At 54.3% G+C, this 20,241-nt stretch overlaps 1 protein-coding gene across 11 annotated transcripts in view; it reads right to left on the reverse strand.

Annotated features, from left to right (window-relative positions):
* Positions 1-328: 328 nt before the first annotated feature.
* Rgs3 (regulator of G protein signaling 3) overlaps positions 329-20,241 on the reverse strand; it is a 125,505-nt gene continuing 105,592 nt past the window's right edge. For 9 of the 11 annotated variants that reach the window (XM_052718838.1, XM_052718824.1, XM_052718825.1 and 6 more), the window contains 6 exons: positions 13,670-14,857; positions 6,317-6,378; positions 3,351-3,452; positions 3,027-3,088; positions 2,238-2,404; positions 329-1,273 (listed from right to left, as the gene is read on the reverse strand). In XM_052718838.1, the coding sequence (XP_052574798.1) occupies positions 1,088-1,273; positions 2,238-2,404; positions 3,027-3,088; positions 3,351-3,452; positions 6,317-6,378; positions 13,670-14,857 (1,767 nt within the window). In that variant the 3' untranslated portion in view covers positions 329-1,087. Of the gene's footprint in view, positions 1,274-2,237; positions 2,405-3,026; positions 3,089-3,350; positions 3,453-3,552; positions 4,247-6,316; positions 6,379-13,669; positions 14,858-20,241 lie in introns of those variants that run through there. The other 2 variants (XM_052718835.1, XM_052718837.1) reach the window with 2 other exon arrangements.

Below are 20,241 nucleotides of genomic sequence, written 5' to 3' on the forward strand. Positions count from 1 at the left end.
GTCAGCCCAGGGCCAAGGGCAGAAGCTTTACGGCCAATCAGGCTTCATTCGGTTAGACTCTGTCTCTGGTACCTGCTGCCTAAGGACCTGACCCAAGTCACCTGACCTGCTTCGCTGTCCTCATCTGGAAAAATGAGGACAGATGCCAAGGACCCCAGGAGCCTGTGGCCCAGCAGAGGCAGCAGCCCTCCCAGAGGCTGGCCTCAGGGTGGCCAGCAGGTGGTCGCGAGAAAGACGTCGCTGTTGGGGTGACAGTGCACCTCGCAGGCCTCCCGGCCCAGCCACCCGTGAAGGCTAGAGACCAGGAACACACAGCGACGCCCAAGAATGAGAAGAACACAGGCCGTTTATTCGTTCCAACACTTGTTCCTGTGTGGCTGGAGGGCACTATGCTTTCCCAGATCTCTTGGGGGGGGGGGGACAATGACACCCACCTAGGGGGTGCCAGATTTCTGCAGCATCCCCGCAAGGCCTTGTCAGTCTAGAAGGCCCAGCTGCCACCACTGGTTCCTGGGACCAGCAAATGCCCTGAAACTGCAGGGTGGTGGCCACCCCTCCAGGTGGCTTTAACAAGGCATTGGTTAAGATATTGCACTTGTAAATTAAGAAAACTGGCAGGGCAAAGGTTTCCTATTACAGTTCATTGCCAAGCATCCAACTACAGTTTAAATAAATAAAATTCAATGGGGGAGGATCCGAGCCATGAGCCCCCGCAGCCCCCAAGACGTCCTCAGAGCCCAGGCCTGGGCCTCCAGTCCTTCCCTCGCCAGTTCTTGAAGGAACTTGGTCAGCGTGAAGTCTCTGAATCTCCAAAGCATGGAGCTACAGCTCCTGATCCTGCTGGGGCCTGCCAGAGCCCTTGATCCCCTCGTACCGGAGCATTGAGGACCTGATGCAGCCTGTCCTCCTACTCCTGTAGCGGCCTGGGTCTCTCTCAGTCCAGGTCTCGAATCCAAATGTCCTTCTGTCTGTCTGGAGACACAGCCTTCGGGGGCTCGCTTGCCCCCTCCGTCACAGGGGAGGGAGGCGGATGGGCAGGGAGCCTGCTTCCGCTTGGTGTGAACGCTGAGCTGGATACTGGTGGTCCCTAGAGTGGGGGGCTCATCTTCTTCTGGTTAATGAGGTCCAGGTAGAGGTCGGAGCGGAGGAAGCGAGGGTATGAGTCCTTTTCCATGAGCCCAAAGATACGTTTTTGTGCCAAGTCAAAGCAGCCTCGCGTGACACTCTGCAGGTTGTCCTTGGTGTGTTCTCGTGTGTATGAGTCCAGGTTTACCTGAGGAGTCACAGAGGGGCATGGTCAGGGCTACTTGTCTGGAGGCCAAGTATCAGGGAAACAGTGGGGGTCACTACAGCCTCTTCTGTACCCCATGACATTACAAAGGGCCCCAAGACCTGCTTCAGTCAAGTGCTGCTGGGTGGCAGAATCTATGACGCCTAAAAACGCCACCCCTAGGGTCAGGCTGCCGAGATTCATGGGCTAGCAGCCTTGATATAATCACTCAGGGACTCTGTCCCTCAGTTTTTCTACATGCGGGATAAATGGTGCTTTCCTCGGAGCTGTGAGAACCGTGCATGTGTGCCCACACACAGAGGGCACTGAGTGGGACTGAGGTCTCTGCAGGCTCTCTAAGACCCTCTTCATTTTGTGTATGACTGTGTGTGAGCATGTGCGTGCTTGCATGCGACAGCCAGAAGACAGCTTTGGCTGTCATTCCTCAGATGCCATCCACCTTTCCTCAGGGAGACAGGATCTCTCATTGACCTGGGGTGCGCAGATTAAGCTAGACTGGCTGGCCTGCGAGCCATCCCGTCTGCCTTCCTGAGAGGGACTTACAAGCATGTACCACAACACCTGGCTTGTTTGTTGCGTGGCTTCTGGGGATCCCATGTGGGCCTTTATGCTTGCAAGGCAAGAACTTGACCAACTGAGCTATTCCCCCAGCCCAGACTTCTCTTCGTTCTTAAAATGAGGATAATATTCAGAGTTGTTGGAGAGATCAGTATAAAATTAAACACAGGAGCTCATGCATAAAGAGTTCAGCATGTACCTGGCACATGGCAGTGCCAAGTCAGGCCATTTTTGTTATGGGCTACCATTCTGTTCTCTGGTCCACCTAGCAAACCACTGAGTGTCACTCCGGCCTTTTCCCTTCCTGAGCTGCTGGCTGCCTCCTAGCAGCAGAAAGGCTCTTGGGTCAGGGAGATTGAGGACCCAAGGTCCTGGCATAAAGTCTTACCTCCTTGCAAGCCTGGATCGCGATGAATTCGGCAAAGATCTTCTTGGCTTTGGCTGCCATCTTGGACTGTGATTTGACCTTCTTGAAGTCCTCACAAGCTAGCCAGAACTCCAGATTCTCCTCACTGAACTCAGTGCGAAGGAAGGCTTGAAACACTTCTAAGCCATCTGTGAGGGGAAGACCAGGCCAGGGTGAGAGGCACAGCCAGCCTCGCCTGCCTTTAGCAACCCCTCCACCGTACCCCCTCCAAGAGCCTTGAGAGGGGGCATGCTGGGAACTTTTCAAGAGTCCCTACCCCAGAGAACGGTGGAGCACTTGGACATGGTCCTAGCCCTGTGAATGTCTTGTTTGGGGCCTTGGCTGCTTTCCCCCCTCTCTGTGCCTCAGTGTCCTCCTCTGTAAAATAAGGATTATCCAACCCATCTCCTGGAGCCATGGGAGATCTGGAGGAATCCTGCCCCAGAGGTGGCAGGCATACTTGGCCCAGGCCAGTGTGAGCCCTCGGTCCATGGAAATGTTTGCCCTTATTCTGAGAATACGATCTGAACACACAGGTCCCAACGGCCTCTGGCAGGCAGGGCCAGCTCCCACGGGCAGGGAGGGGCTGGCAGGAGCCAACCCAAGGCCAGACTAAGGGCCCTAGTGTGCCCTGCTGTTCTCTAACAGGAGCGACCGGGACCAGGGGACAGTGAAGGCACTTCTGGGGGACACTCTCTAGGATGAGTTATGGGAAGAGGGGTGGGGTGGTAAGAAGGCCAGAGGAAGACAGAGGGGCTGGCCCCTACTCACACTTGTGAAGCAGCAGCTTCTCCAGAGACTCGCTCCATTTGAGGGCTTCCTCCGAGGTAGGCCTGAGGGGTGAGGGTAGGAGTGTGTAAGGAGCTCTGGCTGGGAAGCTAACTCTGCTTCCAGCTCCAACCACCCCTGCCTGGCCTTCTCCCCAGAACAGCAGCTTCTGGAAAGAGTTGCTTGCTGGGTACTGGGTTCCCCAAAACAAGTTTCCCTCACCTTATAGTAGGATCCAGTGGACAAAGCCTCTTCCCCAAACCCACTGCCCAGTCCTCTCTAAAAGCCAGTGATCACCCGAGTGCCAGGATGGCAGAGGGTACCTACTTGAAGGACTTTGTTGTCTTGTCTGTCTTGCTGGCTGGCGGGGCCCCCGGAGATTCATTTCGCCTCCTGAAGATAGCCAGCTTATTCTTCATGTCCTTGGCTCTGGGGGCAGAAGCAGAGAAGAGGGTTGATCAGCTTGGCCCACACAACCCCTGCAAATGTGGGGTGCAGGAGGCTGCAAACTGGAGCGAGGGGCACCTACTCCTTCATGGTGTGCCGCCTCTGCAGGTTCCCATTGCGCGTGAGGTACATGCCTCGGAGCATCTCCAAAGAGTCCCCCACCTTGAGACTCAGGATGACGGGAACTGAGCGCCCTCAGGCTCCTGCCTCCCACAGGGTTCCTAGGCTTCCAGGCAAATGTGCAGACTGCAGAGGGCTGGATCTCTGTGTGTGTGTCTCTGTCTCTGTCTCTCTCTGGAATCCTGGCCGGGATGACTGCACTCCAGGCACAAGCCCGGCTGGGACTCAGACAGGCGGAGCCAGGAAATGGGAGGGACCAGAGGGGGGAGCCGAGAAAAACAGCCCTCCTGGCCAACCCTGAGAGGCAGCGTGAAAGGGGCATGTGTTTGCAAAGGACAGCCCCTGGGGCCAGCCCCAGGCTGAAAGCCAGACCCAGTTATTTGTGACCCACCTCCCTTGTTACCATGGCAACGGGGGGGGGGCAAGTCAGCAAATTGCTGGGCAGGAAGGAGGGAGGGAAGGAGCCTCTGCCCACCAGGGTGGCAGGACTGACTATTTTTAGCCAAAAACCATTTTTAGCCAGGCTGCTCCTCCCAGAGGCAGATTTTAGCCTTCAGGAAGCTGCTGGTCAAACAAGGGTTAAAGGCCCCTTGTTGTACTTCACACCCCTAGTCTGTGGTCCCCTGCCAGCTCCTGCCAGCTCTCACTGGCATCAGACAGGGCCATCCATTAATATACAAGAGGGCCCAAAAGTCTCAGTAGTTCTAAGCTTGAATAACCTAAAGTGTAAATACTATAAACTTTGGGGGGGGGGGCAGGGTGGAGAATCATTTGATGGTTTACTTAATTTCTGTGCATATTTAGTTTTGTGATTGAATAATCTTTTTTTCATTTTGACTGTTGTTCTCCATAATTCTGAAGATGTGAAGTGCTAACTGAAGTCAAAGATTCGAATAGAGATCACAGTATCAAAATCACAAAACCAAGAAACTGAAAAAAATCAAACTTTCTAGATAACTTGTGGAATTTCTCCTTCTGAAGCTAGTCAAGCCTAAATGCCCCAGGACCTCTGGGACCATTTGTGGCACTCTACGTGGTGGAGGTTGGCTTCTGAGCTCTGGAGACGACAGCCTCCGGGTCAAGCCCAAGCTCCCCCAGTCTGCTGTGTCCAGCCACCCCCCCCCCCCCAACAGCTCTGGAGGTCAAGTTCCCTGCTTATCTAACAAGGATGATACTCCTGCCACCTGCTGGGGTGTTCAGGACTCTGTGTGTGGGGAGGGGGGCAGTCACACTTGTCCTGGGATTCAGGAACAGATGCCCAGAGATGGGTCCCTGATGCAATAGGTTCCAAGGCAGTGGGCTAAGACCAAGGAGTCCAGAGACCGTCAGTTCTCTGGGTAAGGCTGGGAGCTCCAAAGCAGACTGGCTTCCCATCCTGGTTCCCATTCTCTTGTTACGGGGATTGGACAAGTGACTAACCTCTTCATAAGTCTGTTTCCTTTTGTAAAATGAGGATACGGCAAATAAAAAGATCATGCAAAGTAACGGTAAAGCTTAAATTGGATTGCCTACATAACGCACGCAGAACCCAGAACCCGGCACAATGAATACTCCGGCTATTGTGTTCATATCAGATGCTGAGTCCGGTCTAAGCTTTGAGGAATGTGAACTCCAGACATTCAAAAGACCACGCCTACTTTGACAGGAGGCTGAAGTGGGTGTGTCTGGGGCAGTTCCACCACCCCACCCCGCCCCCATCACCACCTAATGCTCTCCGAGGTACCCCCACAGCAGCTCTGGTAGTGAATACATATCTCCCTCCCTCCACCCTCACCCCCACAGACTGCAGCTAAATGGGAGTGCCCATGCAGAGGATTGCTGTTCGTACATTTCACTGTCTCCGGCTACAGACTGAGAGAAGCCCACTGTTGTTGCTAAAAACAGGAGAGGGCATGGAAGCTGGAGAAAACGGGTTCATAGACCAGCCGGCTCCATCCAAGGTCTGTGCTAGGTAAGAGGGTCACTTACGGCATTCTGCCTGGGAAGACTCCTGTCGCCTTCCCCCAGTTCCAATTCCTTCTGATCTGTGGATACTACTGAACCTGGAGGAACGGTGGCCTCCCTCTGGGGGAATGTGTTCCCTCTAGGGGGATGTGTTCCCTTTGGGGGTCATGATCCCACAGACTACTCCCTATAACTCTGCTCTTCCAGTCTCCAGGGCCTTAAGCCTGAAGGTTTGAGGAAACCTAATGGGAGCACGCACGCGCGCGCGCGCGCGCACACACACACACACACACACACGCACACGCACACGCACACCCCATCCCTCACAACCCAGAGACCTTGTTAACTGGCACCAGAAATAAACCTCCACAAGTGTAGGGGGCCTGGGCTGGCTTGACCACAAAGGCTTACAGAGGATGGTATAGTGTAGCCGGGCCAACAGTGCCCCCTCCTGTCTATGCATGAGACTGTCAGTTCAGCTCTTTGTGTGCCAAAGATTTTTCTGCATCACTGCTCAGCTTAGAGGCCAGGCTAGGCCAGGCCAGGGCTTCTTGGTTGCTGCCTATCTCTAAGAAAATAAATGTTCAAGATCCTGATGATTCTCCCTGGGACTTCAGTATCTCACTGTTTCTTAGTATCTGTCTAGGGGAGTGGGTGTGGCTGGGTGCCACCCTTCCTTTTCCCCAGCCACCCCCATCCAGGAGACCAGTATGGGGTAGAAGAGAGAGTTGCCAGGAGACTCCCTGGGCAGGGGGATGACTATCAGGATCTTCCCAACCTACATGTTTTTGCTCTTTCTCTTCCGGGAGGCTTCATCATCATCCCCGAGGTCAGTCCCACTCATCTGCAGAGAAAACAGAGATACGATGTTGTCTAGGTACCCAGGAGCTGCTGCTCAAACCCAGGGCACAGGGCTCCAGCAGCATGTAAGCAGCCTGTGGAGCCCCAGTGCTCCGTCCCTGGCAGAGCTCCCAGATCAAGCAGTCGGCTTCTTCCTGGTTTGCTGGGGAGAAGCAGAGGGACAATTGTCACTGACAACAGAGCATCACTCCAGGCATCCTGGCTGGCAGGTGAGCAGGGATCTAGACAGGTTTCTGCTGTGTGATTTGGCCAGTCACTGAGCCTTTCTGATTCTCCATTCTTTAATTTCTGCGACCAAGACCCTAACAGGCTAGCTCAGGATGCTCAAGGAGACTGAGAGCATCCCCTTTGCCTTAAAGCACCCCAGGGCTCCCTAGTGCTCTTGGGATAGCATCCAAATTCCATCGCAGAGTACTCATCACAGGACCTGGCACGAGTTTCACGTTAACACCAGTTGCTACACCGTCAGCTGATCTCCAGTCCAGCACCTGTTGTAGAGACCGCCTCCTCTGCCCCAGCCCAGTACAGTCGCTCTGTCATCATCCCCATCCTTTGGTGACTCTCCTGTCTCTCCCTCCTCTGAGATCCACCTTAGGGCAAGACCAAGATTGAGAGACCTCAGCCAGGCAGCTCAGAGGTCACTGTCCCCAGGGAGCCTCTTGTGCCCTCTCTATCTCTTTTAACGCCCCCATCACACCCAGAATAGCTTTGTCCGAACCCTCCTCGGCTTGGATCTGAGTTTCCCAGAGGAAGCCTCAGGCAGACCGGTCACCGTCATACAGCCGGCGTGATAGGAGCACACAAAGTCGAGTTTGTCAGATGGATGCATGGGGAAGGGGATGCAGACTGGAGACAATGCACCTGGGAGTCCTCACTGCCGGATCCAGGGCAGCAAATTTCCTCGCCATGTCCCGTGGGAGCCTGCAGACTCTACAGCCCCGGCCCTCTGCCTTTGCCTGGCCTGTATCTTCTGCATGAGAGGCCCTCTCTCCTTGTGCCCTCCGTCTCCTCCTTGCCTCATACCCTCCCTCTGGCTCCCATCTCTTTAATCCTCCTAGTAAGTCCCTAATTAAACAGAGGCTCACTGTCACTTGCCCAAACACCACTGAGCATTGAAGAGACAGAACAAGCCTGTGTAAATCAAGGCCTGTCCACCAGAGGGCGCAGACACGCAAGTGCCAAGATGGCACAAGGTGAATGTTTCCAGGACTCAGGAAAGGCCGCCTCCTTCCTGAGTTGGTTGCCACACGGGAGCGGGAAACTCCTGTGTGTACGTGCACCAGGGGCACACACCCACGTGGTGCGAAGCCAGCCCCCCAGCACGTGTGCTGCTCCCAGCAACTTGAAAAAAGTTTTTTTGGTTGTTCTGGTGACAGCAGAGGCCTAGGGTCAGCTACCTGCCAAAACAAGGCCGGAAGATTCACCAGGACGAAAGTCCGGGTCCCCAACCATGCCCTCACCAGCTCGGCGGCCTGACGTCACTGCCGCTGTCCCGCGGAGACACGGGCTGCTGTTGTGCTAGCCTGGCTCAGCAGTGCTTGGAGCCCCCACCCGTGGGAAAGGGCCCAGGGAGCTGGGTTTCCTCCCATTCTAACCTCGGCTTCCGCACTTTATCAGCCCCACACAATGGGCCTGGGGACCACTCCCGCCAGCCACCACCCCCAGTCTCTGTACTGCTGGGAAATGGGCTCTTCCTTCCACTACTGGAGGTGGGGTGGGGTCATCTTCAGCAGGGACGGGTCCAAGCCCAGGAGCCAGGCCGTGGGCTGGGACGCTCTGACCCTGGGACTCAGCTTTCAGGCAACCAGGGAGCCCGGCCACTAAAAGGGAAATGGGGATGAGGGAGGCTGCAACCAGGAAAACCAAAAACTGAGACAGAAGGGCAGGAACTTCCCCCAGCCCTAGTGGTTCTTAAATACACCCCCTGGCAGCAGCCTTGAGTCTTTGGAGGTGCCAGTGTGGTCCCCAAGGTCCTCTTCCTCCAGCTGCAGCAAGGCCCAGCTTGCAAAAGGGCAGCTCCTTCCACCTGTCCCTACCCCTCCTCCAGGACCCTGCCCTGCTGGAAGGTAACAGAAGTGAACCCAGAGTCACTGGCCCTGCCCACACTCTGGCAGGGATCCCTGGGGCCTGCCTGGCCTCACCCTGCCACCTCTGGGACCAGGAGCTCATAGTCTCACGGAATAATAACTATAATTCTTATTGTCATTACCACTGTAATTATAGCCGTGATTAAGAGTGTAGCTTCCAAACGGCCTGGCTTTGCATCCTAGCTCAATCACATATTAGCTAATTGACCTTTGCTGTGCTCTGTCTGCTTGCCACGTCTGCTTCCTTTCTTGGTAAAATGAGGGTCACAACTGGACCCACCTCATAGGGCTGCCGTGGATCAACAAAGGCACAGGGGTGGTCGGTGTTCATCAGCCATTGCAAGTACTATGTACCGGGCACTGTGCTAAAGTCCGTAGACACATATGATCTGATTTAATGCTCACGATTCCAAGCACCATTTACTACTGTTTCTCCTGGCTTGCACTGAGAAGAAAACTGAGACCCAGAACAGTATAACTTGCCTGGACTCTTTGAGCTGTTAAGACGCAGAGAATTTGGGGTCTGGCATCAAATCCCACTGGGGTTTGAGGGCTCCTTGAGGAGCAGGGCCCCAGATGATTTCCCCTCTTGGTCCTGGTCTGACTTCTGGGGTCGTGTGGCCACGTGTGGCTGACGAGCTGGGTCCTGTGTGGCCATGTGGCAGCAGTGGTCTGTGCACTGAACTTATTGAGACATGGGGAATTTAGACATAGGAAACACCTTTAGACTTTTTGAAAATAAAGTGTTATCCTACCCTGGAGATGAAGGGCTTTTGGGAGTCCTTGTGTCTGACCTGTGACCTTGGCTGGAGCCATGATAGCCCCTGCAAGGGGGGCAGGAAGGAAGCACAGCCAGGGAAGGGCCATCACCTGCGTTTTCCTCAATGTCAAAGAACGGCCAGACACGGCTGAAGTGTCTAAGTCAGTGACAGCTCCTGGGCTCACACACACAGTTACCAAGAGGGGCTCCTCTGGAGAGCAGGGACTAGCACTAAAGGCTAACTGCTGCATCACTGTGCTGTGCCTCCAGCGGTCCGGCAGCAGGGGGCGCCATAAGCCAGCTTGGCTCCACAGAGGCCAGGCCCGATGAAAGCTCCACTGGAGAGCCTGCCTCATGATCCCCCCCACTCTCTGGACCTCAGTGGGCACCTGTGAAGCCTCCAGCCCAAGCAGGCAGCCTGTAAGGAGTGTGTGGTTCTCTAAGGCATGAACTCACAGTAGAATTCGCTCGGGACACCCGGGCAGGATGGCAGCGGTGTGTGGAGACCACCATGTGGACTGCTGCCCTAGAGCGAGTAGCCTGTGCTCAGAGCCACACAGCTCGGCCACCCAGCAGCACGTGTGACCAGCCTAGGATCACGGCAGCTCCACCGGGCCTTCCTGGCTCTCACATCATTAAAAGATCATTTAGGGCCGGGCGGTGGTGGCGCACGCCTTTAATCCCAGCACTCGGGAGGCAGAGCCAGGCGGATCTCTGTGAGTTCGAGGCCAGCCTGGTCTCCAAAGCGAGTTCCAGGAAAGGCGCAAAGCTACACAGAGAAACCCTGTCTCGAAAAACCAAAAAAAAAAAAAAAAAGATCATTTAGACTCTCTGACCTAGAGCTATCTATATCCCGGGAAGACTTCCTAGTCCCATTTGACAATGGGAAACTGGTGCTCCAAGAAGTGGCTTGTCCAAGGTTTCAGAGTCTGGGAACAGGCAGAACTGAGACTGGAATGGGTTTACCTGTCTCCGCGAGTGACGACTTCACTCTAGGGAGCTAGGCCCAAGCCGGAGGGTAGACATCACGAGGAGAACACGCCGCTTCTCTCTCTCTGTCAGCCTATCAGCATGAGACATGCAGGGTCCAAGGGCAGAGCCACATGACTCACCGTGGGGCTTGGGACAAAAAGAGTTTCAGTCCTTCCCACTAAGAAGAGGGCTAGGACAGGCTACTACTAATACTGGGCACAGCGGCTCAGGCCTGTAATCCTTGCACTTGAGAGGGTGAGGCAGGAGAATTGTCACGAGTACAAGGTCAGCTTGGATTACACAGTCAGTGAGTTACACAGTTTGAGATCCCCCCTCAGAAGAAGAATCAGCAATGCTGTGGAGCGATGAGGGTCAGAAAGGCTAGGGTGGGGCTTTGCACATGAGGGTAAAACCGGCAAGCCTGGCTGGCGGTGGCGCGTGCCTTTGATCCCAGCACTCGGGGAGGCAGAGGCAGGCGGATCTCCGTGAGTTCAAGGCCAGCCTGGGCTACAGAGAGAGTTCCAGGACAGCCGGGGCTACACAGAGAAACCCCGTCTCAAAAAACAACAACAACCAAAACTGGTTGCTATGCTCGAACCACCTCGGCAACACGACAACCGTTCACAGAGGACCCATCGGGAGCAGAGTGCCAGCATCCTGCCTTAAGCTCCTGCATCCAGCTGCTTGAGCGTCCCAGGAGCCCTCTGCAGTATCACTACCATAATTTCTCTGGTGAGGAAACAGGCTGGGGATGGGGGGGGGGGGGGCTGGCAGCTCTGTCACTCAAGCCTGAGAAAGGAAGTGACAGTGGGGGAGTTGCGGGGGTGGGGGTGGGGGTGGGGGTGGGGTGGGCGTGGGGGGGTGGGGAGGTGGGAAGACGCCAGTGGGAACCTTGGGCAACACTAAGTGGAGACAGGAGGGAGCTGGTACAGAGCCACTAGACTCCCAGGTGGGGGCGTCTGTTCTTGGGAACTGGGGTCACCCGGACTGAGGGGCAAGTTGGAATACATGCGTGAATGTGTGTTAACGACGTCTCTGTATATAAATATTTGTGTTGGAGCAAGGATGGAGGAAGAGACAGAACAAGAAGGGAGGGGTTAGTGGGAGGCAGACCAGGGAGGCCCAAGGTAGCTGGTTGGGCCCTTGGTCCTCAGCTGCCCTCCAGAGAAGGGCAGCCAGCGTCTATGTGGGCCCTCTGAGATCTCATCTCGATGACACAGAGTTCCAGGCTCTTGCCTGCAGCGGCTGCCTCAAGGACTGGCCTAAGATGGTAAGAGTGGCCATCAAGCTTGGGCAAGGATCACGATCCCCGGAGCATTCGTTTAAAATGCAGGGTCTGGGTACTAGCCATGGGAATTCTGATTCCAGAGAGCCGGGCTGGGGAGAAGAAGTCACAAGGTGGTACCCTCTCTGGGAACTTACAGACGAGGAAACAGAAGCAACTCCAACCCCTGGGGGTTTAGTTCTAGTGTCCAGGCCCAAAGTTCATGGTCCTGATAGCCTGACCGCCTTCCTGCAGAAAGTGGTTTTTCAAAATGCCAGGTCTGTAGAGTTGTCGGTGGTTACAAAGGTGAGAAGGGTTTGAGTTGTTTGTTTGTTTGTTTGTCTGGTTGTTTGGTTTTGGTTTTGTTTGGTTTTTCTGGACAGGATTTCTCTGTGTAACAACTCCATCTGTCCCGGAACTTGCTTTGTAGGCCAGGCTGGTCTCAAATTCACAGAGATCCGCCTGCCTCTGCCTCCCTGGTGCTGGGAATTAAAGGCGTGCACCACCATGCCTGGCTGAGAAGGCTTTGGAGGCCATGTCCCAACTTGGTGTCAAAGTAAGCTGGAATCCATTAGTGATGTCTGCCATGGGTTTGGCCAGGGAATGGCAGTAAGTATGCCATGTGTCTGTGCTTCAGGAATACCTTGTTCTAGCCTTATCCTCAGTTTATCCTAAATGTATGTGGCCTTCCAGGCCCTGCTGGGGGCAACTTTTCTTAGGTTTTCTTGGTGGTCCCAGGTCCTAGGGTCTCTCCTGAACTTCCAGGTCTCTAGGCCTTCGCTGTGCTCCCACCTGACTTCCTACAGTTGCCATAACAACACTTTAGCATTGTGGATGCTCTTCAAGGGAGGGAGGAGAAGCAGGGCTCCCTGAGGGCTTCTTCCAAAGTGTGATGTCAATCATGTCCTCAGGCCCCAGGCTCTTCTAGTTCATCGCCACCCACTCATGGACACAGAGAGCCATTAAGTCCTACTTTTCAGAGAAGGAAAGCAAGTCTCACAGGAGCTGGTGACTCACTCAAGGCCACACTACACTAAGGAATAGAACTTGGGCTCCCACTGCCTGGAGGACTTAAAGGCCACAGTGCGGTTTGTTCCACTAGGCCAAGTCCCCAGCCCACGCACAGCGCTCTTTCTTTCCCTCCCCAGCGGACATATTCCTCCCCCCGCCCCCCCGCCCCAGCTTCTGCAGCCTCTGCTGTGGCGCTGAGCACAGGGCCTGGCACAAAGCAGAGAACCATAAACGTTGATTTGCCTGTTTATAAACATTTGCACAAGGCAAATAGCAGAGCTCTTAAGAGTTCTGGCCTTGGACTCAGACTCTGATTCTGGTTCAGACACTCGGAGGCTATGTGGTCTGGGTCAAGCTATAGAACCTATCTGGGACTCAGATTTTTCATCAGTGAAATGGGCACAAAATACTCTGTAGTGCACAGAGCTATTGAGTAGATTAGTGTGAATCATTTAGAATAAACATGTACTGTCTTTGTTGTTAGCTAACAGATTTCTAGTCTGGCTAGGCTTGGACCAGATCTAAATCATAATATTTATGTGTGTATGGGGGGGGTGTGTGTGTGGAGGTTAGGGGATAACCCTGGGTATCAGTCCTTGCCTTCTACCTTGTTTGAGACAGGGCCTTTTTCAGTGTTTGCTGCTGGTGGTACCAGTCTAGATGACCTGTGAGTTTCCAGGGATCCTCCCATCTCTGCCTCCCATCTTGCCTTAGGAGCCCTGGAACTGCAGAGGTGTAGTTAGTACCTCATCTAGCTTTATGTGGGTTCTGGGGAATCGAACAAGTGCTTTACCCACTAAAGTCATCGCCTCCTCAGCCCCGTAAACGCTTTATTTTTCCAGCTACTGTCTCGGACCTTTTAGATCCCAGTGCACAACATTCCAGGCCAAACCACACCTTCTCTGTCTCCAGTGGGGAACCACTGGACAACGGAGCTGGGAGAACAGAACATCTGAGCCTATGGGTTCGCCTTCTTGGTACCTTGAGGCCTCAGTTTTCTCTTCTATCAAATGGGCAGAAGGTTCACTGGGAAGCCAAGGAGTGGGGGGTGGGGGAACAGAGTGATGATTCCTTCCCACAGCTGCTGGAATTGCCCTCCCCATCTCATGTACCTGTCCCCCTCACACACACACACACACACACACACACACACACACACACACACACTTCCTCTTCTTACCTTCCTGTGTCCAGTGAAGAACAGGGAAAGGTGGTGCATGGAGCCTCCATTACGACCCAATTCTTTTTTGAGGGTGCGGGGTGAAGGGATGGCCCAGGTGGACGCGGTGCCCTCGACATCAGAGCAGTTTAGGGTGGTGTCGGAGGCGAAGCAGGGCCCCCGGGCCTCCTGCAGCAGGCTGCCTTCGCTGTGCGTCCGGCGCCGCAGCGAGTTCTGCACACGCAGCGAGAAGCCGCCCTCGGCTCCTTGGCCGGTCTCAATCAGGCTGCTGCGCTTGGCCTCGCTGCGGTCCCCATAGTTGTCGTCGCTGGTGTCTTCCTCCTCATCTTCCTCCTCCTCTTCCCCTTCCTCTCCCTCTCCTGCATCCTCATCCTCGCCAGAGCTGCCCCCGTGGGCCCCATCCTGTTGGCTGTAGGCGCTATCCAGCCGGACCTCGGGGATCACAAAGTTGGGCCGGGAGGCCGGAGGTACAGCTGCGGTGGCCGCGGCGAGCTCCCCAGAGCTGATGGCCTGTCCATCAGGGGCCTTCTCCGGTGGGGAGCCCTGGCTGGGAGGTGACTCCTGAGAGGGTGGAAGGTTCTGGACTGAGGCAGGGGGTTCTGGGATGACAGGGGGCTCTTGACTGAGCAGAGGGTCCTGGCTAGGGGTGGATTCTTGACCAGCAGGAAGGTCCTGGCAAGATGGGAGTTCTGTGGTTGGAGGAGAGCCCTGGTGCAGTGGGGAGCTCTTGCTTGTTGAGGTTTCTGGGCTTTGAGGGGGCTCTTGGCGGATAGCTGTGTCTTCACCAGATGGTGACTCTGGGCCAGGAGCTGCTTCTTGCCCCAAAGAAGAGTCCTTCCTGGGTGGGAGGTCTTGTCCCGGAGGAAGCTCCTGGCTGGGAGAGGGGTCTCTGCTGGGTGGGAGGTCTTGTCCCGGAGGAAGCTCCTGGATGGGAGAGGGGTCTTTGCTGGGTGGGAGGTCTTGTCCCGGAGGAAGCTCCTGGCTGGGAGAGGGGTCTCTGCTGGGTGGGAGGTCTTGTCCTGCAGGAAGCTCCTGGCTGGGAGAGGAGTCCTTCCTGGGTGGGAGGTCTTGTCTTGCAGGAAGCTCCTGGCCGGGAGAGGGGTCTTTGATGGGTGTGAGTTCCTCAGCACCTGGCCCCTTCCCCTTGTCCAGGGGCATCTCCTTCTCATCTGCCTCTGTCTCAAACATCTGCAACACAAAAAGGAAGAGAGAAGTCTCAGAGATGCCAGACTCCATGTTTGAGCCAGCACCACAGAGGCTGATACCAATACCAGAACCCCACAGTCAGTCTGAGAGCCAGACAGAAGCCCAAGACTCCCAGGGCTGGGCTGTAAGATCTTTGGGCTTGAAACTTGTTTTATGTACAGCACACTGGTCTGCTGGTTTGCAGGGACCACGCCAGCCCAGACTCCCTCTCTCTGCATAGGAAGCATCACTGCCCTTATTTGCCTGTGTGTGTAAGGAGATAGCAGGCAGTCTCTGCCTTCATGAACCAGAACGAAACCCAAGCCCCCAAGCCGGAACTCTCAGCATGGGGAACAATCTTGAATCTCATCAGAGGGTCATTACACCAGAACCAACAACTAAAACAAGAATCTAAGTGAATCATTCAAATAAGAATTCGCTCTAAATGTTAAGTAGATATTTGAAACCAGTCAACTGGACGAGAACCAAAGCTTTCAAATATTGCCCAACACCTGGAATGGTCAGATGTCGCAGACACACGGAACCTCACTGAGGGGTTATCCACCCGATAAGCTCAGAAATTTAAAGAAAGGAAGGAAGGAAGGAAGGAAGGAAGGGAGGAAGAAAGGTAGGAGGGAGGGAGAGAGAAAGGGAGGAAGGAAAGAAGGATAAAAGAAAGAAAAAGAAAGGAAGGAAAGAAAGAAAGGAAGGAAGGAAGGAAGGAAGGAAGGAAGGAAGGAAGGAAGGAAGAAAGAAAGAAAGAAAGAAAGAAAGAAAGGAAGGAAGAAAGAAAGAAAGAAAGAAAGAAAGGAAGGAAGGAAGAAAGAAAGAAAGAAAGAAAGGAAGGAAGGAAGAAAGAAAGAAAGGCACACAGACAAGAACGGCATCATTTCCTGCTTCATACACAATGGAAGGAGCCCTGGGAATTCTTACCGGGTTCTGACAGTAGATTACATTTGCAAAGAAAGACACTGTCCCCTAATAAGAGTGTAAGATGCTGCTATCTCAGATGAAGTAGTGTCGAGAGAAGATAGAGAATGTCATGTCTTACTGTCCCCAGTGCTGCAGGCACACGCAGTCCCTTCCTCCCTCCCTCCCTCCTACCTTTCTTCCTCCCTTCCGTCCTTCCTTTCTTTCCTGAGGCCTGACTGTACTCAAGGACTTGGAACACAGCAGCTAGACCTACTTAGAGCCCAGTTTTCATTCTTCAAACAGCAGTAACTATACAAGCTTATGAAAGAGGAAACAGGAAACCACACACACACACACACACACACACACACACACAAACGCGCGCCTGGGAAGCTTTAGCACATGGGAATGTATGGTAGGCATACATTGGTGCAGAGCCCCAACAGAAGGCACCCCAGCATATGAGTTCTGACCTCTTGCTATGGAGATGGCCATTTGACGGACAAGGAAACTAAGCCCCCAGAGCAATGACTTAACCATGATTGCCCAGTTTCCCAGAGACAAAAAGGCCATGCCTGAAGATGGTGAGCACTGCGAAGTTCCAGCTAGGCCTCTCTAGGAGTTAAGTGAGCCATCTATGGTTCTGGACAGCCTCAGGGTGCGGTCCATGCAGGACATAGGTCACACAGACGCCTGGGAGCATCAGAGCGGATGTGAAAGCACACTGTGGGAAGAGCCCGCATCTACGCGCATGAAAATGAGAATGCCCTGCTAGGTAGAGGAAACAGAAGCCTCAGAGGACCATGGGATGGCCTGGCCCCAAACAGGAAGGACACCCCAAGGCTGTCGTTCCCAGGCCAAAGACTGGCACCATTGACTCCATGGAGCTTCCTTCCCTGGGTAATCCTGGAGCCAGCCAGGAGGTGACTTCTCAGGGATCCCTCAGAATCTAAGCACCAGTCATCCTAAATCCCCACAGCTCAGACCAATGGTTCTCAACCTCTGGGTCACAACCCCTTTGGGGTTGAATACCCGTTCCACGGGGATCACCTAAGACCATTGGAAAACACATATTCCCGATGCTCTTAGAAACTGAGACACCCGCTCCTCTATCCATCTCCAAGAGGGGTCTCTCACACCCAGAATTGTATTAAAGGGTCACAGCCCTGGGAAAGTTGAGAACAGAAAGGCAAGTCCAGAGAGGGCTACAGGGGATCCTGAAATTGTGCAGCAGGGCCAGTCACTGGACTTCCAAGTGTCCACTTTTGAAATGGGATGCCTGCCACACACCGGCCACAAACCAGGAGAAACACCACAGAGAAGTACAGAAGAGGAGCGTGGTGATGGTGGATACGGTGCTAATGACTCATCTGGAGGGAAATTCTGAACTCGAAGCATGTCTTCCCCACAAAACTGTAGATGCAAATACAACCAAACACCCGGAATCAAAGTTGGCCTCTGTGGTGCCAAGCCTCCCACTCCAGAATGCCAGAAAACTCGGGGACTGAACTTCAGACTCTCCAGGCTGCTCCTGAGCACAGAGACCTTGCAGGGATAGACAGAACATCTGAGGGTCCTGAGCAGTGCACTCCAATCAAAGCCAACGTGCACTGGGTGAGGCTGGGGCCAGGGCCCAACTCTGTTCTTTGCACACATGCTTCTGATAGCAGCCTGATCCCAAACCCACCACCGTCCTCCAGGTGGGTTCTGCATCGGAAAATCAAATTCTCCTGCAGCAAGCTCTCCTCAGCAAGCCCCCCGTCTCCCACCACAACCCACCTCTACTTGCCTCTTACGGTCCTTGGGGAAAGATGGAAGGAAGCAGCCGCTGGGTGCCTCAGGGCCTGGCACAGAATGAAACTAACACAAGAGTCAAGTGAATTTCCCCTTTCCTGGGGGCCTCGGGGAAGGGCCTAGGCCTGTCTGTCCCACAGGTGCCTATTGGCAGAACCGGCCCTATCCCCTTAGGGAAAGTACGGCAACAAGCCCCAAACCAGAAATGCAAGTCAGCCTGCCTCCGTAGTCGACTCAGCCCTAGTCTGAGGCCAAACCAAACAAAACCAGGAGGGGAAGTGCTGTTGCAGCAAGGGTGTACCCTGAGGATCAGCCAGGAAGGGCTTTCAGGAGCCTGGTGGTTATGCGCGGCAATGCCTCGATCAGTTTCTTCACCGCGTCTAGCCCAGGAGACACACTGATACCATGGCGGCTATTAGTGGTCTCATGTTAGAGATGGGGAGCCGAGGCCCGGGGGGCAGTGAGAGAATTACCTAAGAAGGCGGAGACTCGTGCAGGATTAAAACTCCTGTCTCCCGTCCCAGGCCTCTCACATACAAGGTGGGGGTCTCGAGGGGGAGGGAGCAGGCTGTGAGCATGCCCAAGGCTCATCTACAGAGTCAGTGCTTTGCATACAGGGCCCAGAACTCTTCGTTCCGTGCCAAGCTCCCAGGCAGGATCTGTGCGTTCTGTGACCACCGTGGACAGGTTTGGTCAGGCCAGCGTTCCTGGGAGAGCTACCTGGAGTGGCAGTGGCTTGAGACCATCCTCTAGAGAAACTTACAGGAGACCTGAGAACCCCAGGAGTGTGAAATGGCAGGAGGGGATACAAACAGGGCAAAAGAGAGAGGACTCGGGATAAATGGCGAGTATAGATTGTCCTGTCAGAGAGAATGACATGGGAAGAATTATCTACGTCAAACCTGCTCTGGGCAGTGCTGGGAGAACCTGGGGGCAGGACACATGGACTCACTTATTCACAGGCACTGGAAGGCAGCCGGGAACAAGTCATATAGACCTCAAGGAAGAGATAAAATAGAGGCTAGACAAGGGGTGTGTTGAGCGCTCCAGTAAAGGAAGTGCAAGTAGTCGAGGATACCCAATTTGGAAGCTGCTGTAACAGGCTGGGGTGACAAGAATCTAGCCAGGGTGCCCCAGGGAGACTAGCCTGGTCTGTCAGGTCATTAAGTCTCACCCCCAGAGGGTCCATATCCCTCCTGGTCCGTTTCCCTCCATCCATCATTTCTTTGGCTAGGCTGGAACAGGGTTAATTCTGCCTTTGTCTCGCCTGCTAGCAGCCACAGGAAATGAGCCAGGACCTCTAAATGGAGCCATTGCCCAGAGCCTAATCAAATCCTCTCCCAAATGCAATCCAGAGCTTGTAACAGGCTGAGGAAGGTTGGCATCGATGATGCCCAGGAGCTCCTGCTCATACCAGCTGTGGCTGCTGACCTCAGACACCCCCCCCACACACACACACACCAGCTACTAGGTTTCAGAGGTAGCTGTAGGCTGCTGGAAGCGACCTGCCCAGTACCACACAGCTGCTGCCTGTGGAGCCATCCCCGTTGACCCCACAGGTGACCTGGGGTTCTCATGCCGATGATTCATTGCCACCATTGGATGCCAGGCACAACATATGCCCTCAGAAACCACTTCCTGCTCTGGGAGTGCAGATGTGGTGTTCGCCTGTCTCAGGGTGGCCCTCACATAAGTCAGAATGTTTCCGAATGAGCACTGGCTGGAGAGCCAGAGAACTGGGTCCTCCCTCCAGCATTTGCTAACCCTAGTGTCTCTGGCTACCTGTTCTTCTCTGCCATGGTGCAGAGAAGCCACGAAAAGAGTCCATTCTTGGAGCCAGGAAGTTGCCCAAGACTAGGAAAGGACCTCAGAACTCCTGGGGGGGGGGCTGTGTTTGTACTGGGTTGTCCCTTCAAGGGCTTCGGGTCCACGGGCCTCCAGCTTCTGGGTCTCTGGTTCCACACCGACTTCCGCAGACCTTAGGCACTCGACCCATACCCAGCTTCCTCCATCCAACCTCAGCCAGCTCCCCGAGGAGTGGCCCCTAGACACAGAGCCTAGAGCCCCAACCTCTGCCTCCGCCACCAGCTTAGCCCTCCATACCAGGGTAACAACAAGCCCCCACAGTGGTGACAGCTTTAGATACTGAACCTGCTTCATCCTTTCTGGCTGAGGGACCTTAGGCTTAGAGTTTCTGTGTCTCTGTCTCCTCAGCTGTAATATGGGATTAAGAACAACTTGATCATGGTGCTGATAAGAAAAATAAATGAGCTATCATGCATCCAGAGTTCAACACTGTGTGGCCACATAAGTAGCCTGTAAATGGTAGCCGTGGCCACTCCCAACACTGCTGGCCTTGGAACCTGCCTGCAGATTTCCTGACTGGTCCACTGAGCCCTGCTCTGATCCATCATAGACTACTCTTCCTGTCCATCAGGATCTGCTCCAGGTCCCTCATCTTAGCCCCGCACCTCCCTCATGAACTATCCACTTCTAGTCTAGAACACCCTCTGCATTTTCAAACCACTCCTCTCCTGAGGCTAGAGTCCATGGGTAGCTTTTACCAGAGCCTCACAGAAGTACTTTGCAGCCAAACACCGTCCCAGGCTCCGTGGACACAACTGTGCTTCCAGGCTGGGAGGGAAGGACAGTCTTCAACCAAGTGGTCACTCAAAAAAAGC

Source organism: Peromyscus californicus, unplaced genomic scaffold, assembly GCF_007827085.1.
Source record: "Peromyscus californicus insignis strain IS unplaced genomic scaffold, ASM782708v3 Scaffold_5__1_contigs__length_169319896, whole genome shotgun sequence".
Lineage (NCBI taxonomy): Eukaryota > Metazoa > Chordata > Mammalia > Rodentia > Cricetidae > Peromyscus > Peromyscus californicus.